Source organism: Bacillus rossius, chromosome 7, assembly GCF_032445375.1.
Source record: "Bacillus rossius redtenbacheri isolate Brsri chromosome 7, Brsri_v3, whole genome shotgun sequence".
NCBI lineage: Eukaryota > Metazoa > Arthropoda > Insecta > Phasmatodea > Bacillidae > Bacillus > Bacillus rossius.
In genome coordinates, this window is record NC_086335.1 from 24387113 (window position 1) to 24400992 (window position 13880).

General features: G+C 37.2%; 1 protein-coding gene across 6 annotated transcripts in view; it reads left to right on the forward strand.

Moving 5' to 3' along the window:
- Positions 1 to 13880, forward strand: part of LOC134533752 (guanine nucleotide-binding protein G(q) subunit alpha) — a 112176-nt gene that overhangs the window by 92539 nt on the left and 5757 nt on the right. For all 6 annotated transcript variants that reach the window (XM_063371374.1, XM_063371373.1, XM_063371370.1 and 3 more), the window contains 2 exons: positions 4317 to 4470; positions 9964 to 10071. In XM_063371374.1, the coding sequence (XP_063227444.1) occupies positions 4317 to 4470; positions 9964 to 10071 (262 nt within the window). The remainder of the gene's footprint in view (positions 1 to 4316; positions 4471 to 9963; positions 10072 to 13880) is intronic.

A 13880-nucleotide genomic window follows, 5' to 3' on the forward strand; every position in this document is an offset into this window, starting at 1 on the left:
TTTAGTGAACATCGGAGCTGTAAGTCGGTCAAGTCTCACCTCTCGCAATTCAGTGTTTTCATGTTGGCCTAGTATTTTCCTCTCTAATGAGAACATACTTCACATACAACAGCTTCCATGTCTAGCCTATTTAATTTTATTTTTGGCAGCCTCCATTTCCTCTCGTCCAATATCTGGCATGGTTGAGCTGCCTGAGGACCATAATCCATGTCTGGTACACATGAACTGCGTTTTCGCTTCTTTGAAGTGTCTGAGAAATAAGCTCTGATGACATATTTTCCTTGTAACACTTCTTTCAGCAGCTCAAACTCTGCCTTGGAACACTTTCTCTGAAACACAATCTGAGCTATGCTTAAGAAGTTTCTTGAGGGGTAATGCGTGTGTCAGAATGGACGTCTGGCATGTGACCAACCCGCACTCAAACAATATCAATTATAGTGTAATTTTTACTGACATCTGTTTGCTTACCTCCAGAAAACTTAGCCATCAGGCTCATGAAATGCTTGGCTTGATTTATGGTATGATTTTCTACCAGTTTGTTAGCTTTTTAAACAAGAAGATCAAGTGCTTTTAAAAGGCAAGTCCATAAGGTAGTTGGGGATAGCAATGCTATTTTTTTTTTAAATTTTTGTTTTGGTCCATTGTTTGTTTACAGTGTTCAAGACATTTATCATGAATTCCAAGGACATTGTAAGGTTCACTGCACATATCAGTATGCAGAACTTCACTATACCAATCTCTGAAGCCGAAACTTGTAATTGCTGACTTAGCTGCTTTTGTAAGGCTTATCATTTGAGAGAGCTTTTCATGCTGAAATGGAATAGGCTGTGTTCTAGAAGTTGACCATGCTTAGTAACATATCAATTTTTCTGCCATAGACCTTGTGCATGACTCAGAAAATGTGCAAATCCTAAATTATTGCTTTTTGCAATTGTCCACTCAAAACATAAACATGAACACTCTGACATAAAAATAACTATACTTAAAGTTTCTGATATTCCTGAAGCTTTAAGATGGCATATCTTTTATAAATAGTCTGGCTTTATAAGTTGTCTCGCTGGTGCGGTCTGAACGTAGGAATGTGTACTGCATTCGCTTGGGCTTGGGGCGACATTCGCTGTCAGGAAACAACGGTATATGTAGTCGACCGTGCTTGGTAACATACCAAAAGTTTACCTTCGTAAACCTTGTGCATCAAACAGATGACATACTGCTAAGTCCTAAATGATATCTTATTGCAGTTCCTCACAACATGCATTCTGTAAAAGAAATTATAACAGTTGTCATTAAACCAACCAGAATGATCATCAAACAATATTATAACTGAACATACTGTAAAAAACCACGAACATTTTGATGAGTTAAGTGATAATGCAGTATTAATCAATAAATATGTAATTATATACAGAAGGCCTACTGACCCTGGAAAACCTGGAAAAATCAGGGAATATTGTAATCAGGGAAAAATCAGGGAATTTTTGTTTGGTAGGTTGTAGTTGGCAATACGTTTTTTGTTTATTGATCTGCTTGCATTGACGTAGCATCAAGTGTATCGCGTCCCATTATTTTATTTTTGGATGGAAAATAACGAACAGTTCCCACGTCCATTTTCTTTTATTTACCATCGAATTCGGAAGTGGCGTTAAATCACGTGATACAAACTGGTTCAAGCTGGTCTGTTATCCTGCTGACGTACGTACTGCAGCATGTGCTTCCCACGTTCGGATTATACCGACAGGTGCATTTAATTTTAAGTATCTATGGATGCCCTCAACGTAATCTGGGCATTTTTGTTAGCTTTGAAAATACATATCACAGACACTTTTGGTGAAGAATCGCCATCGTTGCTAGAAATTGGTAGTTGTGGACTTCATACGGTCCATGGTGCTTTCAAAACTGGAATTTCTGCTATACAATTGGATGTTGTTAGTTTTTTCAGGCACAGTTACTATTTGTTTATGCATGTACCTGCAAGGAGGGCAGATTACATTAGAATAACTGGATCAGAGCTTTTTTCCAAGAAATTTTGTGCAATCAGATGGAATACTGCAGTTGCTGAGCATGCCATGAAAACTTTACCCCACCTAAAGAAATTTGTTAGTGAAGTTTCTATTTCATCTGTGTCTTTCAGTGTAGTGAAAAGTGCTCTTGAAGATAATCTTCTAGAAGTAAAATTGACATTCTTCTACTCTTTGGCATCAGAGCTGGAATTGTTTCTCACAATGTTCCAAAGTGAAGCACCCATGGCACCTTTTCTCTATGATTAACTGGTAGACAATTTATTAGCTTTGGCAGGAAAGTTTTTGAAACCAGAGGTACTGAAGAGCTTTATGGAGAAACGCAATGTATCTCAATTGGATGTAGATAACCAGGAAAATCTATTGACTGCTAACAATATCAAGTTGGGTTATGCAGTATGCCATGCCATCAAGAAAGAGAAAGTACCAGTAAAGTCTGTCCTGTTACTGAAAAATGATGTTAGGACTTGTCTAAAGGTTATGGTAAAAAAACATCAAGACAAAAGTCCCCTAAAGTAAAACTTACCAAGGGAATTTCCTGCTTATGTCTGTCTGTGGCTTTAAATTCGGGTGTGAGGAAACAGCATGTGAATTACAATTTAGAATGTTGTCTTCAAAACAAGGGGCTATAAGGACAAGAAGCTGATAACATTGAGTGATCATATCAGTTGGTATGTTCTTCGCAAGATTCTGAAGCACTGTTCTCGTCTTTTTCTTGAGAAGACTGGCGCTTTGATCAATTGTGGATGCTCATCCTTAAGGCACATACAGTAGCTGCCAAAACAGGCCTTCTAAAGTTTGTGAGGATGATGTTGGTACTTTCCAATGGAAATGCATCATTGGAAAGATGATTTTCAGTGAATTCTAATCTGCTGACTGAAAACTTGCAGGAAGAAATACTGATCGCACTAAGACTTTGTTCAACGTTCTGGAGGTGTAGAGCATGTTGATATCACCAAGTCCATGTTACAGTATATAAGAAATGCTAGTTGTAGGCGTAAGGAAGCCCTGCAAACAAAAAGAAAAGGAAGCTACAGACAAGAAGAAGGCAGATAAAGAAGAGTTGAAGAGGAGATCAAGGCATTGCAGTTGAAAAAGGCTCGTGTGTTGGATTTGGCTCGTTCTGAAGCAAGTGCAATAGACGCAAAAGTTGAGTCACTGCGAAATTGATGGGAGCTTCCTTTTACTTATGTTTTTGCAAAAGTAAGTGTGTGAAATATTTGTAGCAGCATGTTTTATTTGCCATCAATTGAGTCACTTTGGCCACGTCTGGAAGAAGGCTTTTTTTTTTTTTTTTTTTTTTTTTTTTTTTTTTTTTTTTTTTTTTTTTTTTTTTTTTTTAAATAATTTAAGTGAGTTGAAATATTTTGAAACCCGTCAATGTACTGTTATGCAGTTTTTTCAGTTTTGTGGAATGTCGTAATTGTGTTACAGAAAACCTGGAAAAGTTCAGTTTTAGACCTGGAAAACCTGGAAAAATCAGGGAATTTCATTTACTAGATCTGGTAGACACCCTGTATATATTTTTTCCCTTCATATTTACAGAAATCCAAATACAAATTACTACATGTATAAAAATCACTTGCACATATTTATTTGGTTTTATTATAGTGTATTTGTAAAAAGTAGTATTAAATAATTTATTGCATTGCTAGAGTGGTGAGTGTCGCAGTGTGTACTGAACTTTGGCCATGCTAGTCGCTCATGCTGGGGTGACCTTCACTGCCATGAAACGTAATGTTTCAAACCTCTGAAAAAAAATTTAAATGCTGAATTTTTGCCCAGTGTCAGAGTTTACCATGCCTAAGAAGATACCAAAAGTTTACCACCATAAACATAACAATTAAAGCCATATTGTCAGAAATAAGTAAATACATGACCTCAGAATTTTTTCAATATTAAATACTAACTTGTTTTTATAAATCTCCTAAGTTTGAATCACCTACTTACAGTAACATTGATAGTTTCACAGTCTGAAAAAAATACAAAGTACTATTTTCAAAATCATTAGTTTTTAATAAAATATTTAATCAATATTATGTTCTATTTTACTTGTTAAATTTTATGCACTAATCCCTTTGGAGTTGAAAGTTATTTGGAACACTTGATTTTATAAATGCAACACATAGTTCGAAAGGGTTTGATTGTGGTTACATGTAATTAGTAATTAAAAATTATCCAAACATATGTTCTTAGTACGTATAACATAATACAACACTGTAGTCTATAGCAGAACACCACTTCATTATTAATTTTTGATGTGTTCCTAAGAAATTATGTGTTTATTTTTCTCAATAGAATCGTATGGAAGAGAGTAAAGCCTTATTCAGAACAATCATCACATATCCATGGTTTCAACATTCGTCAGTTATTCTCTTCTTGAACAAAAAGGATCTTTTGGAGGAGAAGATCATGTATTCTCATCTGGTAGACTATTTTCCAGAATACGATGGTGAGTGTTTGCTGGATAAGTACATCTTAGCATACTGTAGTGGAGGGAAACAAATGCAGTCAAATAAATTAGACTGTAAAAGTTTAACTCAAGCTGTCTTAAAAGCTCATCAGTTACCAACCCATCATTGGGGAAGTGCTGGGGAGGGGGGGGGGGGGATGATGTAGCCCACAAAAATTCAACACAATAGATATTGATAAACAAATTTGCATGTAGGTAATCAGCAAATTTCCATCATATACTGTTTCTGGAGAGAGACTAACCTAAGGAATTAAATTAATTAAACATAAGTAAATAACTTAACACTTGAACTTATGAAAATAAACATTTATTATGCATTCAAAAAAATTGTTAAAATTCAATTACTTTCAATTGCAATTTCTTTAAAGATTATAAATGATTATCAAAGCAAGACTTCAATAGACTTACAAATTAAACAGAACCCATGACTTAACTTAATATTGTCAAAGATTTCTTATAGACCTTAATATTGTATGCAGGAAGCATCTTAAAACAACTATAAACTTGGACGAATCAGTAATTCCTCCACGATGGGAGGAGACACACAATTTATTGCTTACATGATGACTTGGACTGACTGCCCCAGCTCGGGCGCCAATGGTAATGAACCCAACTTGTACATCTCAAGGATTGCACATCAGCTATGACTGGTCCCCGATGGTCTGAGCCGTGCTCCCTCGAGAATCTCACACCCATCCTCCCACGATGTGGCACGCCTGTGCCAGCGAAACCGAGACGATACATTGGCATCGCAGGCATCCACACGTGCCGCCGTGCCCTCGGTACTGAGTTACGCTACCGGCCAGGCAAATTAACTGAATGACCCATGCAAAGTCTACTGGATCACTTAAGTATTTTAATTTGGTGACACTGGGAAATTTACCCACAAACAAATGGGCTATTTAACTTTGATTCATAGATTCCAAAAGGTAAATTATTGCAAGAAATTGGTAATTCTCTATGGGCAGGAGTCAATCTCCCTTAAAAATCAGTGTTACAGATTAAGGTTCACATAGCACACATTAATTATGTTTGTTATTTTACTAATTTAGCAGAATTTTATAAATGAATAACTAGCTCCCTCCACTTAACATAAAACAAAATTGGTTAATGTCTCTTCATTGTGTAGAAACAGTGTTGAAATACCAACTAGTTGTATGACAGTCTATAATGAAATTGCCTGGCAGTATGTGCCCAGACATTGTTGTATGTTGTTTGTGCAGTTTTGGTGTTTTGCAGCTTTTTTTGTATGATCTATTGTCACAGGCCCTAAGCAAGATCATGTTGCTGCAAGAGAATACATTTTGAAAGTGTATATGGATCAGAACCCGGACTCAGATCGCATGTGTTACTCACATTTTACATGTGCAACAGGTTTGTCTGGGTCGCACCCAGCGTCCCAGTAGCGTTGCCATAGTGCCATAGTTGTTGCTTCTTAGCTACCCATCATTCCCGTGAAGGCCTAGCTGTATGTGGTTGTGATTACAAAGTTGGTGCAATATGCTATGTATAATTTAGAGTATTAAAATTTGGTCTTTGAGTAATCTGGACGTTTTAATTTTGACAGTCGGTACTAGTCTGGAAGTGAACTTGTAACTCAAGAGGCGTAATGGTGTTTTCATTCTGCCACATTGACTTTGTCAGTGCTGCTGTTGTGGCACTACTGCTCTGGCTTTGAGAGCTGTGGTTTCCTTGCGATTGAACTGAGTGCTTTATGTGCTTGATTATCTGTATGCTTGCTGCATACATTTGAGTGCAAATATGGCTGATGAAAAATAAGCACTTGTACCAGGTAGTCATGTTAGTTAAACTTTTTTTTGTACGTAAGCTGTAGATTTAATGTCATCAGTTGGAACCTACTTATAAAGCTAGTTTAATACTTTTGTGATAGTGGTACAGCTGTGTGTAATGTTGTAAAAGTACATTACTTCTCAAATAGCTGGCCAGCAATAAGAGAGAATTCAGTTGAAATGCCAAATGAGAGTTCTTGTCACAAGGTTTATTTATAATGTTGATTACGAAGAATTTTCTATACTACACGATTTAAAATACAAGTATGTACATTCATATGTAGAATCATAAAATCAGAATTAGATTAGCATCCACAAACTTAAAGACTATGTGAAATTAGTGGGGGGAAAGTAGACAAATAATGTTAACTGTAAAAAAAAAAGTGATATTTATTTTAATTTAACTAAGGAATAACATCTCATTGACATCAGGATAATTACAGGTGATGGGTGGTGAGATTAGAAAGTGTGCCAACCCAGACCCCTGGCTAGCTCTCAATTAGTGTAAATTGCATATACAAAAAAAACACGAGAAAATTTGTTGGGTGCCAAGAGAAATTTAAGTTCCATAGATTATTATCTTTTGAGGTAATGTCTGTTACTTTGAAGATTGCCTCGTATGAATAAATACAGTCGCTAATAAAGTTTATTGATTTATTACCCTCTTTATCAAACAATGAACAAGGCCACCATTTAATGAGACAATAGTGTCTACACTCTGAAAACAACTAAAACCTCACAGACAAACAAAACTTCTCAAAAATATCGGATTCATCACTAGGCACGATGCAATATATTACTTACAGTTCATTAATGAAAATTCAGTGATTGCTTGTGACACACAGTACAAAACTGACAAACATTTGTCTGCTCGACATGGCCACCGATTCACAAAAACGGCCCTAACTGGACCTACGCTGCTGCCTGTGGTTGAAAATGTCTGATCAAAAATGTCCAGAACAATGTTGCTCAGCATGGCCCGGACCACAGGTGTGAAATTTTTCTCAACTTTACATTATATGTTCAATTTGGCGAGCCACCCTTAAGGGGCCCGCCTCATCAGGGGTGTATGAGTGTATAACGGTTCGTTATATACAAAATAAAACAGTTCAACGCCAATTGCAAATTTTGATGTTTTTTATTATTTTTATTTTTCTAAACAGAATGTCCCGACGAATCCAAACACTTAAAATAGTTCATTCACTCGTTCCACACATATATCTGCCCGTCGAAAAACTGCTGGTAGCTCGCATGACGAGAAATTACCGAAAAATAATAACGTAGATGAAGTCCTTCAGTAATGTTTTACTGCAAGTACAAGAAAATGGGATGACCTCGAAGAGGACCGCACCCAGCGAAAACGAATTCCGCCCCGAGCCAACATGCCTACGAAGGTGGCCGCAATTTCTAATTAAGTTATATCCAAAACGAAAAAAAAGAAAATTAGGTTGATTTAAATATAGGCCTGGCTCCGACCACCAACGTGAAATTATCTCTTCGTAATTTACATTATAAGTTAGCGAGAAGCCATCGAACGCGACCTACTCGTCCAGCGTTCGACAGACGACTGGTGATCTCATGAACTCGTCTCCTCCACGCAGGGAGTAGACGTCACATGACCTCACCGACCAATCACACACACTCTTCATTCACGCTACAGATACCAGCCAATTACAGAACAAGTTACAACACATGAAAAAATCCTTTACACACAGAACTCTGGGCTTCCCCTGATCAGTCTCTTTTCAATTTCACCTCGAAATCGGGGACTCCCATTCTCGTTCTCTCTCCCACACCGTGAGACAGCAGTTATCACTCAGTTCCCATACAGGGGGGGAATTACCGTCTTTATCTCGGTTGGCGAGGAAGCACTGTTCCTTTCTCACTCCCACTTACAGGCCTCTCATGCCTCTCTTTCTAACCATCACACAGGCCCAGACACAGTCCCGTGATTTATAATTATATTACAACACGTTAATAAAATTTAAGAACAATAATTATAATACGAATTACTTTACAAAATTAAACTTATTGAGAAAAACATGAATAAGTAGGCCTAACCACGTAAAAATCTAGAACAGCGACTTCTTTGTGAATAATTACATAAAAATTACTAATGATAGAAAATGTCTGTTAAAACACAAAATACCTTCTTAAAAACATAGCAAGTGAAAAATATCAACCCTAAAATACATAAAAATGGTAAAATATCATTAGAAAGACTTTTTAAGAAATATTTACATGCATAAAAATAGTTTAAAAGAAAAATTATTTAATTAGGAGGGCAGGGTTCTGCAACATTACAAGTGTTAGTGAGGCGGGATGATAAGAGCGACGCTCGCTGGTGCTTCTAGCGCAGTATAGCCTCTAAGTGCAAGGCTCTGAACAGGCTCGCAGTCTTCTCGTCATCACATGATAACTGAAATTTGAGCGGTGACCGTTACATTATATTGCAGAGAAAGAATGATAAAGGTGTAGTGCAAGTCCCTTAAGTGCTTTCAAGAATCTGTACCGGTTGTTTTACGCCTAAAAATTACTCTGAAAACATGCATTTTAGCCATTTTAACTCTTCTAAAAATACTGTTTGAAAACTTAATCCAAAATCAAAAGTACGTTTCGGCCCTCGGCAAACTTTTAAATGCTTTTTGTAAGCAGACCCCACTCGGATATCTATAGAAGTTTTTAAATCACATTGTTTTTCCTGAAGCTCTGCACACCGTATGTGTGCCCGGGTAGGCGGAGCCCTTAACGTAGCTACTCTCACAGATGCCCAAGCGATGACTAACTACAAGGCTACAAAGTTGAATCCACCAAGCAGGGATGAGGCAGGTGCATGACCTCACCGACCAATCACAACACAGCACTCACAAGAACACAACCGTATACAAATTTCTTATTGAGGCTTTTCCTGTAAAAGATAAACCATGAAAAAACACAGCCTCTTCTGATTGGCTGATGAAACATGATAATTTTCCTGTCACCCGTGAGAGAGAACATCTGCCCATTTTCGCATCAAAGAATATATATGGAATGCACCAGAAAGTCTCTGCACAAAAAAAGTCTAATAATTAGGAACCACTGAGTCACGCATCTGTCTTTTGCCCTTCCTATTCCCAATACAATACACAATGTTCCAGAAATATAATTATAGTTTCAATTAAATCCAAGTATAAAATATAGGCATAAAAACCACATCTAAAATTAATAAAATACTTGAGGAAAAAACTCATGTACACAGACAATAACCTAGCAAACAAAGTTACAACCAGTAAAAACCAAGTTAAACTGCTTTTCCGAATAAAACAACCAAGTATCAAAATTAATTGTAATAATATTAAGGATGATAAAATACAAGTATGAAATGAAAACTAAGTCACTACGACCGTGGACCAAATACTTAATCTACTGAAGTACTGTCTTGCTGAAAAATATGTTTTAAATGTACTCTGCAAATTTGGGGAGGGTGGGCATCTGTTAAATAAATGGGTTTACTTGTATTTTTACATGCAAGTGTTGTGTTATGTAATATTACTTCCTGAAATATCGCAGATGGCTCCTTCCCAGAGCTAGTTGTGTCCTGTAGTGTACGACTGCTGTGAACAGTCGCAGGTGTACCTGTAGTGGACTACCAGGGTGTGAAGCGTGTGTGCGTGCTAGCCGTTATCGCGGAGTCTGCTTGTAGGTCCCCAGAGAGACGCCATAGCTGCCAGAGAGTTCATCCTGAGAATGTTTGTGGATCTGAACCCCGACAGTGAGAAAATTATCTACTCACACTTCACGTGTGCCACAGGTACAAGATGTGTTGTAGGCATGCATCCTGGGGATGCAAGCTCCAAGGGATCTTCATCGTAAAACACACATGTGACCAAACATTGAGATTGATGCTTTTTAACTCTCACATGAAGCCAGTTGATGTATTCGTATACCAAGGGATAAAAACACTGGCAGTGTTCGGAGAATCTTAGGTTGTCATTTTCATAAGTGTTTTATTTATTAGTCGTGGAAATATAGTCAAAAATATAATTTGGTTAAACTATTCAATATTTTAGTAATTTAATTCTTTAAATCAATAGTCTACCATCAGAAGGAAAAATTTAGTTGTATCTTTGTGGAGTAAATTTAAAGTATTTGTGTGATGAGATGGTAAATGTACACAAATTGAAAGTTACTCTCTGGTGCAGTTTTAAAATACGAATGTTCCCGAGGAGCTAGTGTCATGATGGAGGCATGCCCTTTCTTTGTTGTGTTGTCTTAACATATGTCTTTTCCTCTGCATGCTGCTCTGGTGCCGGATGTGGGTGCTGTGATGTCTGTGCACCTATACAGACACTGAAAATATTAAACTTGTATTCTGTGCTGTGAAAGACACAATCATGCAAAATGCATTGAAAGAATTCAATTTGGCATAGAGATGTTGCATGTTGCCATTTTGCATGCATAAAACTTGTGTTGCATGTTTGGCCATTCAAGTAAGTATTTCTGGTAGTGGTTAAAAATAGAAAATACGTAAGTTTTGAGGCTGGTAGAAGTAAAATGAAGTTGGCTTCATTGAAATTATGTTTGTATCAAAAATTTAATTTGTAGGCACTAGGGAACAAGTATATACTGTTACCATCTATACTTTAATTCTAGTCATTATTTGATCCCATCATCTTGCTATGCCTTTCACCATCCATCATGTCCCATCTCTTCCTGTTGTGTGAAACTGTGTTCTGAAAATTGTATGTAGGAATTATGTACAAAGAAATCCTTAAAGTGTTCAGATGTGGTAAAGCCCTACTAGTGTTAAACCTTCTGCAGTGACTAATTTACTACCTATCGTAGAAAACGTCTGTGAAAGTCTTTAGTGCACAGTTTTAGTGCTGAAATGCATAAATTGTTCATATGTTAGAATGTTTGCAGAGCAAGAATGCTTTATCTACTGGTACCAGCAGAAACGTGGTAAGCTATGCGAGGGGGGGGGGGGGGGGAGAGAGTGATGTGCGCAGGTCAGACTATACTAACAACTGCCCTACAAACATCAGCTAATGCGAGTTCAGTTACATGGAAGGCTATGGAGTGTAAAGGACGGTCACATAGGCACGGGAAAGTTATCCACAGCAGTGGATGCGCAATAATAAAGTCGTCATTCAGTGTTGTGATAAGAAGGATAAGAGGTTGTCTTCCTGAGCCACTTTAAAGGGCAATTTCAAGAGCTAAAAATATACCATCATTAGTGAGAAAGCCATATGCAGAATTGTAAAGCCAGGAGAGAAATGCCAAACATGCCCCAAATAACCTCAGGGAAAAGCAGGTATAGCAAATAAAATGTTTAAAATATGCAGAAAAATTTGTATTAAACTAACATGTCAATGTCAGTATATTTATTAAACTTTTAAATGTATTAATGGATGTCTACAGTGACAGTGCTACAGTGACTCACTGCCAAATTTGTTGAAATCATCTAGCCGGAATGCGTGTTAATAAAAAGTAATTATTACGAGCAAAGTTGTTAACAGTTTAATATAGAAAGTATTGTAGTGAAGTGAATTTTGTATACATTTTTTTCTGTTACATATAGAAAATAAATATTATGTTCTTCCTTTCTTAGATACGTTATCGTAACTGCATATAATTTAAGTTTGACAGTCTTTATTTTTTGTTGCTGCATTTCGCATAACAAAAAAAAAATTTTCAAATACAAAAGAAAAGTTACATTGAGCTTCATGAACTTCACAGTTTCGATGAGAGAATATGTTTAAGACTGTTTATGTTCAAAGAAAATTGTATGCGTGTGTCTTTTTGTTCAAACCTCTAATTCTTAATTTTAATTTGATTGTATCCAAATACTGTACATACATTCCCTTAAGTGTGGTAGTTCTTTCTTATAAAATTGTAATGTAATGTGTACTGTTACATATTTTTGTGCACACACTTGCAGCCTATCTGGGAGTCAGTCCCCGATAGCTTACCAACCAGTAAGCGCAAAAACAAGAATTACAAATTAACAAGTATTGGAGTTGCAGGCCCCATTCTCTTGTGGGCATGCAGAGTGTGAGCCGAGAGAGAGGGGAAAAAAAACAGCTTATCAAAGCAGCTTTAATACATTTTTGTTTCCACAATAATTCTGAACAAGAGGTTGAAAACATGTGCAAAAGCAAGTGTGCGATACAATGAGTACATAAATAAATATTTTAAACATAAGGATAGTAATAGCACCTTTACAATAAATATTCACACAAGAAAATCTAATACTGACAGGTATATGGATTAAGAGTTACAAGGCAGTAAAATGTTACTGTGTTCTACAATTAACTAATATAAGTCTAAAAAAAACATTAACACTAAATCTCAGTATAGCCTAAGTAAACTTATACGGAGTACAAAATATTACTGGAAAAGCAAACAAAGAAAAGTTAAAAACTAGAAACACCTCAATTGCAGGTAACAACGTGATCATTATTCAACAAGAACATCAATCGTCAAAATAAACACAGGATCATGCAGGATAAATTCAAGTCAATCCATAAGGCGAAGGCCCATCCATGTGATAAGCGTAAAAAAAAGACAAAAGGGGCAAAAGCAGGCGCAACAATTCAACCGTGGGTTACACAAGCAATTGATAAAACACCTGAACAAAGCTGCCGTGAGCTCTGCCCTCGAAATGAATAGGGCAGTAAGCGGGTCCACAAGGGTAATAAACCCAAGACAATAGAAATTAGCTAGTATATCCTCAAAACGTTACAAAACTTTTTTAAACAGGACAAGAAAAAAGGACAAACGGCCGTAACTGAAAAGCTAAAGAATTAAAACTCAGGGGCGACAGCTTTAAAGCACGCGAGACACTCGCTTGACTCGGCGTGGCCTCGGTCATGATCATCAATTAAAGGGGGTTACTACAACTGTGCATAATGGCACAAAATAGTTATACCAAAAAGTGTGGTGGCCGAAATAAATTTTAGAATAAAGGCAGAAATAATTAATCAGAAGTTAAAAGTGCAGCCACAATGCATGCAATGAATGAACGAACATACCTACCAACACACCTTGAGGCCATGCCCAGTTAGACTCCTGTCGCACAATGACACGAGTGTCAGAACATGGGCATACAAATAATGAAGAGCTGCAGCTAAGAATGAGCACTGGCCAAAGCAACAGTATTTAATGCCTCCACACCTGCGCAGAAACATCAGAAGAGGAAATGGGCAGGGGGGAGGGGTGCAAAACAAAAATGTCAGAGGGTGGGGAAGGAGAGAGGAGAAGGGGGGAGGTTGGCATGTGCCGGATGAACTTAATCGCAGGTGAAGCACTGCTTCACACTTAATGGAAATTATATAACTGACTTCACACAAAACAAAAACACTTGTTACATAATAGATTCCCAGTATCCTGTACTTTTCTCTCGTATGTTTGATGATGTCACTCCAGAACAAATACCAGATGGTTTTATGTCTGCACGTATGTTGCCCAGCCAAGTACCGGGCCTTGATGAACTTCAGTCTAGCAAGTAGGAGACTAAACATCTGCCAGTACCTGTACGTTAAGTCTTCTGTGCTGTTGCGCAATGCCAGCGAAACTTCTCTCTTCAGTGGCCTCATACTGGCAAGCCTGGAGCTGTGT